The sequence below is a fragment of the Pseudonaja textilis genome, chromosome Z (genome assembly GCF_049901715.1).
Source record: "Pseudonaja textilis isolate UNSWEBS1 chromosome Z, rPseTex1.2, whole genome shotgun sequence".
In the NCBI taxonomy this organism is placed as follows: domain Eukaryota; kingdom Metazoa; phylum Chordata; class Lepidosauria; order Squamata; family Elapidae; genus Pseudonaja; species Pseudonaja textilis.
In genome coordinates this window covers 51,499,213-51,515,985 of record NC_142008.1, presented here as the reverse complement: position 1 = coordinate 51,515,985, position 16,773 = coordinate 51,499,213, and the positions used below count along the sequence as shown (strand labels likewise).

The window sequence follows — 16,773 nt, the reverse complement described above, 5'->3', positions numbered from 1 at the left end:
TTACAATTAAAACTATAAATATCAAAATATTTAAAATATTAGATACAAAGATAAGAAGTAAAAGGAATAATCTGTACAGTGGTGGCATCTTCTCCCTCCATCAGCCACTTTCATTGTGGAGTGCCCTTATCAGGATCCCAAACCAATCAGTAGAGCCAGGTTTTTGGGAAGACAAAAAGAATGGAGGCAGACCTTACTCCGGGTGCCAAGATATTCCAAAGAAGAGGGGCAGGCTCTCCTTAGACGTCTACAATTCTTTGATCAATGGGGCCATAGCATATTCTTTCTCATCCACGCTGCCTCGAGAGTCCAGGAATGGGTTAATCTCCTCCTCCTGATGTCATAGAGCTGAGTCTGCTACTATAAAAAAGCCAGCCCCTGGCTGGCCCGCCCATCTTTTGACTCAGCTTTTTGTCTGAGAGCATAGTCTCTGGAAGAAGTGCTTTAAGCCAGCTAAAAGAAAGTTCGAACTAAGGAGACAGCAAATAACTTTAAAATCCAGCTCCCAGGGCTCCAGTAGAGCTCTGTGTCCATGAAAGCGGGGATCTGCTCTACTGCAGCGGCGAGGCTTCGGCATTGCCGTGCAAGGGCTGTGGACCCAGGGAATGTTCATAAGAACCTCCCACACACCTCCACCAATCGCAAACCTGGTTGTTGCCGCCGTCAGCAAAGCCACTTCACAGCTGACTCTGGAGCCCTGTTCCTGCCGCTTCTCAGCTGTTCTACCTTAATTCAATCTCTTGGTGCCCGGTAAGAGCCTAAAGAGCAAAGAAGGTGGTGAGGCCATCCCAGGGGCACTCCACGTGACAGGTGACCATTTTGAAAGTGGCGGGTGGCCATTTTGTTTCAGGGGAATGTGCTTCTCCAAGGCCTCACAGTCTCCTGATTCACCTGGCCTTAGCAACAAGTAGCACCAATGTGGGGGAAGCTCACAGCACCCTTGATTCTGCTCTGTTAGCAAGATGGAGAGGGAAGCCCCCTAAGCTGGCCCCAAAGGTTTGGAAGACACCCAAGACTTAGCCCCTTTGAGGAAGAAGAAAAGACAGAGGCCTTTCTGCTAACAGGCTGCTGCAAAAATCAGAGCCAAGATTCTAGCTCCCAGAAAAACTTCAAAATTGGAGCTTAGGGCTAAGAAGAGAAGGCATGGTGCACTTGAGAAGCAGTTTGCAAAGACTTTGGCAAAAGACAGATGCAGGCCCAGATTCAACAGGTTTCTCACTCTGGGGAGGTTCACATTAGCACTGAAGTTTCTTCCAGGGGTGTGTGTGAATCTGCTCCTAGTCACCTGTTAGCTTGGTCCCCAGAGAGAGTGGAGGAAGAACAGTTTCCCCAGGACCTAAGCGGATCAGGGCCTTCCTCTAGACAGGCTACCAGGGGGCCTAGCCCTTCCTTCCCCGGTGGTCAGGGAGCCCAAGGGGGGCATAGGACTAGGCCTGAAGCAACCTACACCCCCACAGCTGCGGGCCTACATCCTGAGGAGAATAGGCCCAAGAACCTTACGGAAATGGTCTCTGTAGCCATAAGGCAGGGCCTAGCAGAAGGATTTAAACAAGGCTGGCCCTTGTTACAACAGGGTTTTCCCCAAGGGGTCCCCCTCTCTCAAAATGGTGTTTCCAGACAGCAGTTCTGTTTCCAGGCCTCCCATTCGGAGTGGGGGGGAGGAAAAAGAGAAAGACTATTCCTCTTTGACGATAGTGGCTGTAATCATTCTGAGGAAGAGGAAGGACTCATAGACCCCAATATGTCTGAGGAAGAGGACTTCAGAGTTGATCAACCTCCATTAGCAGGGTTTTTAGAGTTTCCTTATTCAAGCCGTTGTTACACAAGCATAGCTAAGCCCTGAGAAGTGGCCTCAGAACCACAGGCAACCACATCTGGCCACCGATTTGTTGCTCTCCAAGCCAGTGGTGCATATGGAGGTTCTCCCCCACTAATTTTCCTTGATTTAGTGAAGGAACAGTGCACCTCTCCAGGGGAAAGGTCTCTCTCGTCTGCTCACGACAGATGATTCTATAATGTGGGCCCATCCCTGGCCAATGCCCTACTAGTGCCTTTGGTGGATGCTCGGTGGTGGCATTGTTTTCTTCCTCAGGCGATTAGAGCATCAATGACAGCCTCATTTTTAATGAGATCTTCACTGCGCTGGCTTCACCAGCTTCAGAAGAGACTCCTGGCCACTGAATTCAGAGCACACCAAGATCTCAAGATAATCGCAATGGCGGAGTTTACAGCAGACACCACTCTGAACTTGGCCAAGTTCTCTTCCAGGACCATGGCTTCTTCAGTGGCGGCCAAGTGGCTATTTTGGCTGCAAACTGACAATCAACTCCCACCGTAAATGGAAGTTGGCATCAGCTCTGTGCACAGGCGATAAGCTATTTGGCGATGTCCTTGAACCATACTTGATGGAGACCAAGGACAAGAGGGAAGGTCCTCTCTTCAGCAGGGAAGAGGTCCGAGTATCTCCCTGGGCCATATTTTCACCCCTCGTCTTTCAGACCTGAAACCAGCTCTCAGTTCTCTAAGAGGTCAGAGCTACTTTCCTGCTCACCAAGAACAGCATCCTGAAGCTTCCAGCAGACTGCAACAGGCCCCCAGTAAACGGTCCTTTCAAGGGGGAGAAGGTCGCTCATTCAGATGCCCGAAATGAATGCCCCATCTTCCCTCCCCATTGGAGGCTGTTTGACTTTCTTCTCCTCCAGAGGGGAGGAGTCTACATCGGACGCCTGGGTTCTTGAAACAGTGAGGTCAGGCCTCCAACTGGAGTTTCTCTTCCCACCTCCATGATGGTTTGTTCACTGCCCCACCTCCATGGACCGCTGTAAACGGGCCCTTTATGGAATCGGCAATCCAATATCTCGTCGACATACGAGCCATTCAACTGGTTCCTGAGGATCAACGAGAGCAAGGCTTCTATTCTTGCCTCTTCGTGATCCCAAAGGCCTCTGGGGGGTGGCGAGCCATTTGGATCTTAAATTCTTAAACAAATTTATCCCATACAGGTGTTTTAAGATGCAGACCTTGCATTCTATCCTTAAGAGCATTTGAGAGGGCAACCTCCTCTCCTCCATAGATCTCACGGGAGGCTTACTTTCATATTCCTATCTGGCCTCATCATCGTCAGTTTCTCCGTTTTTGTTACCAGAACAACCATTTCCAGTACCGGGCACTACCCTTCAGTCTCTCGTCGGCCGCAAGGGTCTTCACGAAAGTCTTGGCAGTTGATCCAGTCAGCTCATCGCGACCTTCACATCACATTGCAGAGCCTACGAGACCACGGGTTCTCGATCAACTAAGGAAAAGTCACCTTTCCCTGATGACCAGGTTGCTTTACCTCGGAGTGATTATAGATATATCACTCTGCAAGGTGTTTCTCTCCCCGTATAAGAGGGGATAACCTTCACAGTTGCATCCTTCAGATTCGGAGTCAGAGCACTGTCCCATTGTCTCTACTGTCCCAGATCCTGGGAAAGATGATCTCCAGCATTAAAATCGTCCCGTGGGCCTGTCGCCATGGCCGGGAACTCCAATGGTACTTCTTTCCCTTTCAACGGGCAGGAACCAGCCATTCTACCATAAGGGTACAGGTTCCTTCTCAGGTCCTTCGGTCCTTTATATGGTGGCAATCCCAGGCCCTAGAGAGGGGTCTTCCATTCAAGGAACCAGACAGAATCTGGCTCACCACAGATGCCAGTCTCCATGGTTGGGGATCCCATCTGGAGAGAGAAATAGCCCGGGGGTGTTGGTCACATGCAGAAAGCACGTGTCCCATAAATTGGCTGGAGCTCAGGGCTATTTCCCTAGCCCTGAAACACTTCTGGAACAGGGTGACTAGTCACCATGTGTTAGTCATGACAGACAATGTGGCTGCAAAGGTCCATGTCAACAGGCAAGTGGGGACCAGGTCCAGGGCCTTTATGAGAGAGGCAGAGAACTTGGGGAGATGGGCGGAGAGACATCTGCTTTCCATCAGGGTGGACCATATATCTGGGGTCGACAATGTCCAGGCTGACTGGTTGAATCGGTCCACAGGAGACCAGGCAGAGTGGAATCTCCACCCCTCTCTGTTTTGGAACTTGTCACGCCGATTTGGTCCTCTGACCGTAGACCTCTTTGCTACCCCTCAGAATGCCCAGGTGGATAGGTTCCTCACCAGGTTTCCAACCCAGGGAGTGGAGGGGACCAATGCGCTTCGGAGCACCTGGCCTCCGGGTCTCCTCTACTCCTTTTCCCCTCTTCCCATTATTCCGGCTGTAATTCAGAAGTTGCTGGAGGATAAGGCGGAGCTGATTCTCCTGGTGCCCCATTGGCCCAGGAGACCCTGGTTCACAGATCTAGTGAACCTGTCTGTGGCCCAATCATGAAAGATCCCGGCTTCCAGGATCTCCCTGCATCAGAGGGCATTACTTCACCCAAACCCCCAGTGGTTCAGCTTAATCATTTGGCACTTGAGTAGCAATCTATGAGGGCTCCCAACTTTCCTGGCAGGGTGATTGACACCATACAATCTACGATGACACTTGGAGGGCCTTCTGCCCCTGATGCATTCCTTTGGCCAGAGACCCCTCTTCTGCTTCTGTGGCAGAGATGCCAATGTTCCTACAAGATGGCTTAGACAAGGGACTGGCCCCTAACATGCTTCGCCGCCAGGTAGTGGCTTTCTCTTCTGTTCTATCCTGGGAGGGATATGCTTCTCTGTCCCATCACCCTTCGGTGCACAGGTTCCTAAGGGGGACATCTAACCTTCAATCTCCTATTGTACATAGGTTTCCCACTTGGGATTTACCTAAAATTTTACAAGCTCTTAACGAGGAACCCTTTTGAGCCCCTCAGATCTGTATCTCTACAAATGCTGTCCCTCAAGGTAGTATTTTTAGTGGCCATTACCTCAGCCAGGAGAGTGTCTGAATTAGCGGCACTTTCACAACAATAGGACCTGTGTCTTTTCCATCAGAACAGGGTAGTTCTTCGGTTAGACCTCACGTTTGTCCCTAAGATAAACACTTGGTTTCACCGGGCGCAAGATGTTGTGTTACCAGACTTTTGCCCCAGACCACAACACAAATTGGAACACAGGTAGCATACACTGGATGTTAGGCGGGCCCTCCAAATTTACATCGAACAGATGGCGGCCTTTCGAAAATCTGAAGCCATGTTTGTGTCATTTCATCACTCTACCCTGGGGAACAAGGTAACTTCATCGACAATTGGTAGGTGGATTAGGAGTGTGGCTACATTGGCCTCCTGGTCTACTCAAACGTCGCTGGAGGAGATCTGCAGAGCGGCTACCTGAGCTTCGCCTTTGCCATTTATACAACATTATCTCCTGGATTCATTTGCCTTAACCTAGGCATCGTTTGGTTGGAGGGTGCTTCAAAAGGTGGCTCCTCAGCTGGAGTGATTGGCCTAAACGCTGGCCCTCCTGTGGACGTGCAGGCTTTGGTATGTCCCAATCCTGTATTCTCGAGGCAGTGTGGATGAGAATGGGTGTTGATATAATTGCCTGAGAACACCCTTTCTATCTATGTTGCAAGAGAGTCCAGCCCCACCCTATACGTCTGGATTTGATGGTTGGGAGGAGTGAAATTAATTTCTTGCTTATCTTCCAGAGACACATTATGTCTGTCAAGTATCCTGCCTAAAAGATGGGCGGACCAGCCAGTTGCTGGCTTTTTTAAAGTGGCAGTCTCAGCTCTATGATGTCAGAAGGAGGAGCTTAACCCATTCCTGGACTCTCTTGCAGCGTAGATAGAAAGGGCGCCCATTTTGTTGGATTGAGTGAAACAGGCCAATTGTCATGTTCCAGTGTCCAGCATCTAGAAATGCAGACAACACAGTTCAGTGTGGTACTTTTTATCTTGCAAATGTGAAACCCGGCACAGAGTGACAAACAACAAAGTAATCAAAGTCAGTACTACTGTGGTTTACTCCTCCACCTTAAATGTGCTCTACCCCACCCCACCCTACGGCTCTACCTCCTACCTAACACGTGCTGCCAATATGCCTGCCGCTTTCTTGCAGCATACCAGTTTCTCTTCCTCACCCTGCATGCCATGCTCCCTGCATCTGCTCGCACTTTGCTACTCAGCTGTTCTGCCGTGAATCAGCTGTTGGCGAAGCCTGCAGCTCAGCTGGCTGTCCGATGGTACCGTAGATGTGGCAGGCATTCTGCAGAGTCCCCATGATGTGCCAGTCTTTTCTGCAGCTGTGAGCTAGGCCAGTGTTCAGCTGGTATTGTCAGTAGACACATCCCAGTCCCCTGCCCGAATGGCAACCCCGGGCCGGCTGGTGAATCATTGAAATGAGACAGTTCCTCAGAGAATCTGGTCCCATGCCATGAAGGGTTTTAAAGTTGATAACCAACACGTTGAATTAAACCCAGAAGCTAACCAGAACTGATACTGCCCATATATATATATTATAAACACAAACATGATCAGAACTTGTATATTGCAAACCTTCCATTTATATAAAGGGAGCCTTGGTTGCACAGTGATTTGAATGCAATATTGCAGGCAAACTTTGCCCACAGCCTCAAGTTCAATCCTTATGGGACTCAAGGTTGACTGAGTCTTCCATTCATCTGAGCTTGGTAAAATGACCCAAATTGTTGGGAAATATGCTAACATCGTAAATTGCCCAGATAATGCTATAGAGTGAGCTTAATGCTGTGATTTTCAGTTTTCAAGCTACTTTTATACTTAGCTATATATATAAAAGCGAAAAAGCACTCATACGTCATCACAAAATCTCCAGAACCATAAGGCCTACAAACTTGAAATTTGGCATGTATGTTCCTCTTGACTTCTACATGCTCACTAACAAAGGATTTTTTTGAAATGACTATCAAGATGATTAGTATTTCCTATATTATTATTAACACTGATGCCAAGGACTTCTACTCCCCCTCCCCACCTGAAAAGAAATATCTTACAACTGCAGTTCAGCTAAGCCACACCCAGGCTCCTTGCTGTCTCCTTGCTCACACAGCAAATACTGTTTCAGTTTCCAAACTGCCATCAACTCTCTCCCCACCTGAAAAATTTGTTCCAACTGCAGTTGAGCTAATCCATGCCCAGGCTCCTTGCTGTCTCCTTCTTGCTCACATAGCAAATACAGCCCTGAACACTCTCACACTGACAGGACACTAACCAGATGAATACCGATGGATGCTGGTAGGTAGAGGCACAATTTTCTCCTCTTATTTTCCTCCCAAAAAACTTGCCCGATCACATAGGTTCATAGGGAAGCATGGATACCCTGCTAGTGTTATACATGTGTAAAACTTTCTAAAACATAGTGGAAAGCAAATCAAAACACAGCATTAAACAAAACTTGTTTGTGTACTTCCTAGTTTAGTTACGGTGAGGTTTTCCTGGTTGTTTTTAGAAACCCTTACCAAGTCAGAGCTATCTTACCTATCAAGATAAAAATAAGACTAGATTTTAATCTCAAATGAATTTATATACTGATGGATTTAGGAAGTATCTCATATAGGTCTGTGTTCCAATTCTAATTCTGAAAAAAATATGGAGATCTAGTATCTCAGTAAAATAATGCTTAATAGGAAGAATTCTACAAATCAAATAACCAATTATATGTTGAGTAAGAACAAGTTGTATTATAAAAGAAAAACAGCTTTGTGAAATATGCTCTTATGTAATCATGCTAATATATTCTTGTATTTTTCTTGCTAGTTTAATTACACGAATGTTGCAAAGAGATCCCAAACAAAGGGCATCTTTGGAAGAAATTGAAAATCACCCTTGGCTACAAGGAGTTGATCCCTCACCTGCAACAAAATATAATATTCCTTTGGTTTCATATAAAAATCTTTCAGAGGAAGAGCACAATAGCATCATACAACGCATGGTTCTTGGAGATATTGCAGATCGAGATACTATTGTTGAGTAAGTAACATTTTATACACTTTTATAATTCAGTATGTAGCTGTTCTTATTCTGTTACAAGAGTATAATAGAACATTCTTTCTCAATCTGGTGCCCTCCATAGGTATTTAGATTTCAGTCCAGAATTAACAGCTATCATGATCAACAGCCATTTCATGTGATCATTATAAATATTTAGTCCAGAATATGAAATTGGAAAGGAATATGCAAAAGCACAAGAACTTCTGTGGCATCATAATCGGGTTATTAATGTTTCCTCAGTATGTTCTTAGTATCTAGTTTTCAGAGAAATGTCAGATGTTTGTTTCACACTTTTCTACTTTAATTTGAAGTTGTTTAGAACAGTAATTTTTATTTTTATTTTGTCCTTAAAACAATTCCATAGTAAGACTTCTACAATTTAAGGAAAATATTGACAATTACTTTTGTTCTAAATAGAAAACACAACTATATAACCAATTGTAATCTTTTCCGTTCAGTTTTCTTATTTTTTAAAAAAATGTTTATGTACTCTATGGGACAGTGATTATATTAATATTCTCTTCTAACTGTAATTAGATAGATGGCAAAAGCAAGATGCTGTAGCCTAAATTACTATAAGACATGTAAAATATCCTCATATTGTAGTACACCTTCTTCACTCCCATTCTGTGCATGTGTGTTTGTTGGTTGGTTATGAAGGCAGGTAGTTCTATCATTTGACTTCCTAATTCTTTCCCATATGTAAATAATACCTGCATGTATATTATGTATCTGCTTCTAATCTATTTAAAAGCTTTTCAGCATATTTAGATCTTCAAATAATGAAAGACCACTTAACTCACTTTCTATATAAAATCTATTAAGTTTAATAAATGCACATTTATTTTGATTAAAAATATTAGTTGAAATGAGCAAATGAAACAAACATCTGATAAGTTGATTTAGGTCTCATTTGATATAATAAGCGTTGTGAATTTGTGCTAAATCCCTTTGAGCGTTTGAACAGTAAGTTGCTTGAATTTGATGTCTAATAGTAATCTATCAGGTATTGACAGTGATTTGCTGCTATTGTGACTTTGTATGAAAAATTACAAAGAAGGCTGTAAAGTGAGAACATTCACTTTAAGTTGGTTGAAGCAATATGAGGTAAAGTATTACAGGTAGTCCTCAACTTAAAACAATCCATTTAGTGCCCATTCAAAGTTACAGTGCCACTGAAAAGTGTGATTTTCGTTCACACAACAGTTGCTGCATGGTCACATGACCAAAATTCAGCTTGGCAATTTGGCTTTTATGACTATTGCAGTGTCCTATGGTCATGTGAATCCCCTTTTGCGACCTTCTGACCAACAAAGTCAATGGGGAATCCATATTTATTTAACATGTTACTAATGCAAGGATTCCCTTAACAATTGTGGCAAGAAAAGTCATAAAATGGGGCAAACTTGCTTACCAAATGTTTCACTTAGCAACATAAATATTGGGCTCAGTTGTGGTCATAATTCAAGAACTACCTGTACTTATTTGTTTTAAATTATCTTGATTTTATTTGATGGCAGAAGTCATTAGTAATGAATTTTTTTTAAGTTTTTATTTTTTAAGACAAACATATACAAACAAAACATAAAAACCATCTTCCATCATATACAAACAGTGTGTCAGTTTGTTACAAATCTTTTGTGCTATCCTTTTATAATCATTTCTCAATATATATAAATTTCCACATTATCAAGCAAACACATGCTTATATATTTATCAATTATTAATCATCCATGACCAAATTATTTATTCTATCACTTTATATGAACTACTCCAAATTTTATTCCAAAATGTATATTATACTTTCATCCAATGGTTATAAATGTCTATATTATATTTTATATCTCTCTATTAAACCTATTACAAAGTCATCAAATCTATTACATTACCATGTGTTTTTGTCCATTGATAAAACAAATCCCATATCATATAAAATTCTTTATCTTCTTGTTCTCTAATTTCAAATGTCAATCTATTCATTTCAGCATAGTCCATAATTTTCTTAATAACTTCCTCCTGCATAAGTATTTTATTATTTTTCCAATTCTTAGCAAACACAATTCTATCTGCTGTTAAAAGATTTACAATCAAATACCTCAATTCTTTATTGTATATTTCCAGTATAATTCCCAATTAAAAAATCTCTGTTTAAAGTCTTTGTGTTGTTATATCATTTTTTCCAACCATGTATGGATTTTAGTTCAATATTTTTTTGCATCCGAGCACGTCCACCACATATGGTAATATGAACCAGGTGTCTGATGACATTTCCAACATTTATCCAATTTATTCTTAAACATTCTTGCAAGTCTCGTCAGGGAGTAGATGCCACCTCTAAAACATCTTACACAAATTTTCTTTATATGCAGTTGACAATGTCATTTTATAATTTTGAGACCACAATTTTTGCCACTTCTCTAAATCAATCCCATATCCAAAATTTTTCCCCCAAGTAATCATCGTTTCTTTAACTTGTTCTTCTTCCAGTTTAAATTCTAATAAATAAATGTCCATAAAGTTTTTAAATTACTTTTTCATCAGTACCCATCAAAATTTTACCTAAATCAGTCAACTTATCATAAATACTTTCTGTTTTAAAATCTTTATTAAATCTAGATTGTACTTGCAAATATGAAAACCAATTCATTTTTATACCTTGTTCTTGCAGCGCTTGCAAGTTCACCCTTTTCATTCAGTTCACCCTTTTCACCATATCTAACTGTTTGTTCCTTTTTATATATTACTGGATAGGAAAAAGTTTCCATTTAACAGATAATCAGAGTTGGAAGGGACCTTGTAGGTCATCTAGTCCAACCCCCCACCCAAGCGGAAGACCCTACACTATTTCTGACAAATGGCAGTCCAATCTCTATTTGAAAGTCTCAAGTGATGGCGCTCCCACAACCTCCGCAAGCTGTTCCATTGGTTGATTTTCTCACTGTCAGAAAGTTTCTCCTTATTTCCAGGTTAAATCTCTCCTTGTTCAGTTTCCATCCATTATTCCTTGTCTGGCCTACAGGCGCTTTAGAAAATAGCTTGACCCCTTCTTCCCTGTGGCAGCCCCTCTAATATTGGAAGACCGCTATCATGTCTCCCCTGGTCCTTATCTTTACTAGACTAGCCAAGCCCAGTTCCTGCAACCATTCGTTGTATGTTTTAGCTTCCAGTCCCCTAATCATCCTGGTTGCTCTTCTCTGTACTTTTTCTAGAGTCTCAACATCTTTTTTATAATGTGGTGACCAAAACTGGATGCAGTACTCTAGGTGTAGTCTTACTAAGGCTTTATAGAGTGGTATTAGTACTTCCCTTGATCTTGATTGTATCCCTCTGTTAATACAATTTAGGATTGCACTAGCTTTTGGGGTTGCTGCTGCACACTGCTGGCTCATATTTAGCTGGTTGTCCACGAAGACTCCAAGATCCCTCTCACAGTTGCTGCTACTTTGCCTGGTTTCACCCAGTCTATATGTGTACTTTTGGTTTTTCTTGCCTAAGTGTAGGACTTTACTTTTCTCTACATTGAATTTCATCTTGTTAGATACAGCCCAGTGTTCTGGTCTGTCAAGATCTATCTAGATCTCGAGCCTATCTTCTTGTGTGTTAGCTATTCCTGCCAGCTTAGTATCATCTGCAAATTTGGTAAGTTCCCCTTCTATTCCTTCATCTAAGTCGTTAATGAAGATATTGAAGAGTACTGAGCCCGAGATGGAACCTTGTGGCACCCCACTGATTACTTCCTTCTATGTAGACTTAGACCCAATTAAGGACTACTTGTTGAGTACGGTTTGCCAGCCAGTTGTGAGTCCATCTAGTGGTGGTGCTATCTATTCCACTTTTTTCTCACTTACTAAGAAGTAGGTGGTGGCCTACTTTGTCAAATGCCTTGCTGAAATCTAAATATATTATGTCCACAGTATTTTGCTGGTCAACTAATTTAGTCACTGTGTTGAAGAATGAACTAAGATTGGTTTGGCATGATTTGTTTTTAACAAACCCTTGCTGACTGCTAGTTATTACTTTACTTGTTTCTAGATGTTGGCAGATCTGCTTTTTATTAGCTTTTCCAGTATCTTCCCGGGTATTGATGTTAAGGCTGATTGATGTATAGTTTCCTGGGTCTGTTTTTTTCCTTTTTTGAAGATGGGAACCACATCAACTCTTTTCCAGTCCTCTGGTAGTTCCCTGGTGCTCCAGAATTTTTGAAAGATATGGTGCAGTGGTTCTGAGATGACTTCTGCCAGCTCTTTTAAAACTCTGGGATGTAATCCATCAGGCCCCGATGATTTGTTTTTATCAAGATCAGACAGGTTTTCTCTTACCATTTTTTTGCTTATTTTAACTTTTATTTCTGGTATGTCTTTTATAGTTATGTTTTTGATGGGTTGAGCTATAGTTTCTTTTTGCGTGAAGACGGATGCAAAGAATGAGTTAAGCAGTTCTGCTTTCTCTCTGTTGCCTGTTACTTCCTTGCTGTCTTCTTTCTTTAGTGGACCGACTGTTTCCTTGATTTTTTTTCTTGTTATTTATATATTGGAAATAATGTTTTTAATTATCTTTTACTTTTGTTGCAAGTCTTTGTTTGCTCTGAGCCTTTGCTTTCGTGACTTCGTCTTTGCAGATTCTGGCTATCTGCTGATATTCTGCCTTAGTTGTATGTCCTTCTTTCCAGTTTTTGCACTTGTCCTTTTTTTCTTTCAATTTGCCAGAGAGATCTCTGTGCAGCCATGCTGGTTTCTTCTTGGATTTCTTGTTTTTCTTTCTCAGTGGTATTGTGCTGGTCTCGGCTTCTATGATCGTACTTTTCAGAGTTTCCCAAGATTCTTGAGTTGTTTTCCCCTTTAAGATTTTTATCCACGGAATCTTTCCCAAATTCTCTCTGAGTTTATTAAAATCAGCTCTTTTAAAATCCAAGATTCTGGTGTTATTATGTTCTATTGCTTGTGTTTGTGTTATGTTGAATTTTAGTATGACATAGTCACTCTCACCCAAGGTTCCTGCAGTTTCAACTCCCTCTATCACTTTTTCTGTTTGTAAGAATTAAGTCCAGTATGGCTTCTAGTTTTACCCTCTACCTTTTTGACAACAAAGTTGTCAGCTAGGTTGGTTAGGAACTTGCTTGATTTCTCACTTGGTGCAGAATTAGTTTTCCAATTGATATCAGGATAATTGAAGTCTCCCATTACTATTGTTGTGTGTTTGTTAGTTGGCTGGCAAAAAGGACACCTATTTTTTCTGCTTTATTGGGTGGCCTATAATATACACCTGTTGTGGCTCCGGGCTTGGATTCAGCTCCTGTGATTGATATGAGTTCAAGTGAAGAGGTTACGTCAGAACAATTTGAACCAGCCTGGCTTACTGATTGGACTGATAACCAGGATGAGGAGATGGACGTGACAAAGGACGACAGACCTGATGTATTAGAATTGTCAGGACCTTTGATCTCCTCTGGTTCTTTATCTGATGAACAGCCGGGAATGGCTGACAGGGAAGTTTTGAGAGAGTCTTCTAGTGGAGATGAGAACTTGGAAAATTTGTGGTTAAATGTAAAAAATAGAAGACGGTTGAAAAGGCAAAATCAGCTGGAGCAAATGAGAAGAGCAAGTCAGTAAATTAGCACGTTGCCTTAATGAGTATAAAAGGACACAGCTGGGCTGGTGCATTTCGCCAGAAACAAAATGACTATTTGAGTGAGGACGTTACAGCAAAGAGCTCTGAGGCTGAGGATTTATTGCCAGGACTGGTTTGCCGGACAGAGTAAGATTTATGCTGTGGTTTCTGCCAGCCGTTATCTAATAAGACTTCTTTCCGTTTGATTTAATTGTGAAACGGCTGCTTTCTGTTTTGTTCGCTTGAATTTCGGGGAGTCATAACATTATTGTTTCTGGCCCAAACAAACCATCTTTAAAGCAAGATGGATTCAAATCAACTGCAGCGTTTGGTACAGCAGCAACAACAACAAATTAATCAGCTACTGCAAAGCAATGTGACGCTTCAGAATCAGGTAACACAATTGCTGAATTATGTTTCCAGCTTACCAAGCCCTGCTGCTGTTCCCCCTGCCCCTCCTGTGAGGAAAAGCCCAGTATCCATGTCGGAGAAATTTTCTGGGCAAATGGACAGGTTCCCGGCATTTATGGGTCAATGCCAATTGTTTATCTCTCTGAGGCCTGAAGACTTCCCAACTGACAGGTCTAAAGTAGGATTTATGATCAGTTTATTAACCGGGCAGGCTGCTAATTGGGCTACTCCCTTGTTAGTTCAAGATAGCCCGTTGTTGAATAATTTCCAGGGTTTTCTTCAACAAATGAGAGTGATGTTTGAGAACCCAATTAAGATACAAACTGTGGACAGACGGTTACGGGACATTAATCAGGGGAAACGCTCCCTGCAGGAATACGTGGCAGAATTTCGCTTTGCTGTGTATGGACTCCAACTGGAACGAACCGCTCATATGGCTGCATTCCAGGAAGGCTTGTCTGATGCCATCAAAGATGAGCTGGTCCATGCAGAGAGGGCTATAACTTTGGATGCATTGATAGTTCAGTGCTTACGAATTGAAGCTTGTTTACAACAACGTGGACGCAAACGGCTCGGTATGGAACCATCTTCGCTTTTCGCACAACCCACGCCACCGAGAGTTTTCCAACCCACGGTTAATGTTGAGGAGCCGATGGAGTTAGGCACACTCCGCCCTCGCTTAACGGTGCGAGAACGTTCGAGAAAGTTCCAGGAAGGCTTGTGCCTTTATTGCGGGGGGTCCGGGACATTTTGCAAATTCCTGCACTCGGAGAAGGACTCGCCGACCTGTGTCTGAAACCACTCCTGGCCCGTCGGGAACGGGTAGGCCCGACCTCAGGGAAACCCTAGGTCGGGCACATCCTCCACCCCCATCCCAAATTGCCAAAGTAAATCCTGGTCCTCCTTGGCATTTACTTTTGGACACTTGTATCTTCCTACAGTCCCAGAAGGAAGGAATTCCTGCCGTTGTGCTGGTGGATTCAGGGGCTACAACCAGCTTTATGGACTGTGCTTTTGTTAAACATTTTGGAATTCCTTTGATTCCTGTGAACCCACCCATTAAGGTGGAAACTGTAGATGGGCATGAACTCAAGTCGGGACCCATTCGCTGTGCTACTCAGCCAGTGCGTATGCGTATTGGGGATCATGAGGAGGCGATAAGTTTTTATGTCACCTCGAACCTTCATCTCCCTTTGGTGCTCGGAATGTCCTGGTTGCGTTTGCACGATCCATTGGTGGCTTGGTCGCAGAACGCCATTTCTTTTCCAAGCCTACAATGTGTGGACCACCTGAGGCATGTTTGCGCTGGCCAAGATATTGCCGCTCCTGCTGTCTCGATTCCTTCGGAGCTGTCGGACTTCTCCGATGTTTTCAGCGAACAGGAGGCAGACCGATTACCCCCACATCATGCTTATGATTGTCCCGTGGATCTGATACCGGACGCTCCATTGCCAAAGGGGAGATTATACTCCATGTCAGAGCCCGAGTTGGTTGCACTCCGAGAGTTTTTGGATAAAAACTTAGCTCGGGATTTATTCGACCTCGCGTCCCTCTTTCGGCTCCCGTTCTTTTTGTTAAGAAGTCGGGAGAACTGCGTCTCTGTTGTGATTATAGAGGACTAAACTCTATCACCGTGAGGAATACCTATCCCTTACCACTCATTCCGGAATTGATGGAGCGGTTGCGGGAGGCTACTATCTTCACTAAACTCGATCTGCGTGGGGCTTACAACCTGGTTCGGATGCGCAAGGGGATGAGTGGAAGACGGCGTTTGGCACTCGTTATGGTCATTTCAGTACACCGTCATGCCATTTGGTCTAACCAACGCTCCGCTGTATTCCAGCATTTGATGAACGACATTTTTCGGGACATGCTGGATTGGTTTGTCGTGGTGTATCTGATTGATATTTTAATCTACTCTCAGTCCAGGGATCACCACCTTCACCAGGTCCGTCAAGTGCTGCAGCGTCTTCGGGAGCATAAGCTCTATGCGAAACTGGAGAAGTGTTTCTTTTTCAGTCGTCGATAGAGTTTTTAGGGCACATCATTTCTCCCGAGGGCATTGCTATGGACCCTAAAAGGTTGAGGCATTGTGTAGTTGGGAAGCCCTCGTCGAGTCAAGGACGTCCAACGTCTTTTGGGATTCGCCAACTACTATCGGACTTTTATCCCGGACTTTGCTAAAGTAATGGACCCCATAACTCAGCTCCTCCGTAAGAAGGTCCCGTTTGTGTGGGGGCCCCCGCAACAACAGGCTTTTGACATTTTAAAGAAAGCGTTTGTAGCCGAGCCGATATTGAGGCATCCTGATCCGAATCGTCCATTTGTGGTCGAGACAGATGCCTCTAATGTCGCTATCGGAGCGGTACTGTTACAAGCTTCGAAAGATGGCGCGCCTCTTTTCCCATGCGCATACTATTCTAGGAAGCTCACAGCTTCAGAGCGCAATTACACCATCTGGGAAAAGGAGTTGTTGGCCATTAAGGCTGCTTTTGAGACCTGGAGACATCATTTAGAGGGGGCTCGGCACAAGGTAGAGGTTCGGACAGATCACCGAAACTTGGAACATTTGACCACAGCTAAGAAATTGAACCAACGCCAGATTCGGTGGTCGTTGTTTTTTGCCAGGTTCAATTTCTCCGTTACTTATGTTCCGAGTGGACATAATCGGAGGGCAGACGCGCTGTCTCGGAAGCCCGAGTATATCGGGCCCGAGAATCCTCTTCCTCTACGAACGGTGTTACCACCAGAATCCTTGGCCGTACTGCAAGATCCAGTAGACTTGCGGGCTCGCATACGAGAGGCGCAACGATTGGATGCGTGG

The 16,773-nt window shown here is 43.5% G+C and overlaps 1 protein-coding gene across 5 annotated transcripts in view; it reads left to right on the top strand.

Moving 5' to 3' along the window:
- The window catches only part of SNRK (SNF related kinase), a 55,493-nt gene that overhangs the window by 23,018 nt on the left and 15,702 nt on the right, over positions 1-16,773 (top strand). For all 5 annotated transcript variants that reach the window (XM_026717795.2, XM_087917086.1, XM_087917085.1 and 2 more), the window contains one exon: positions 7,698-7,910. In XM_026717795.2, coding sequence (XP_026573580.1) covers positions 7,698-7,910 — 213 coding nt within the window. The remainder of the gene's footprint in view (positions 1-7,697; positions 7,911-16,773) is intronic.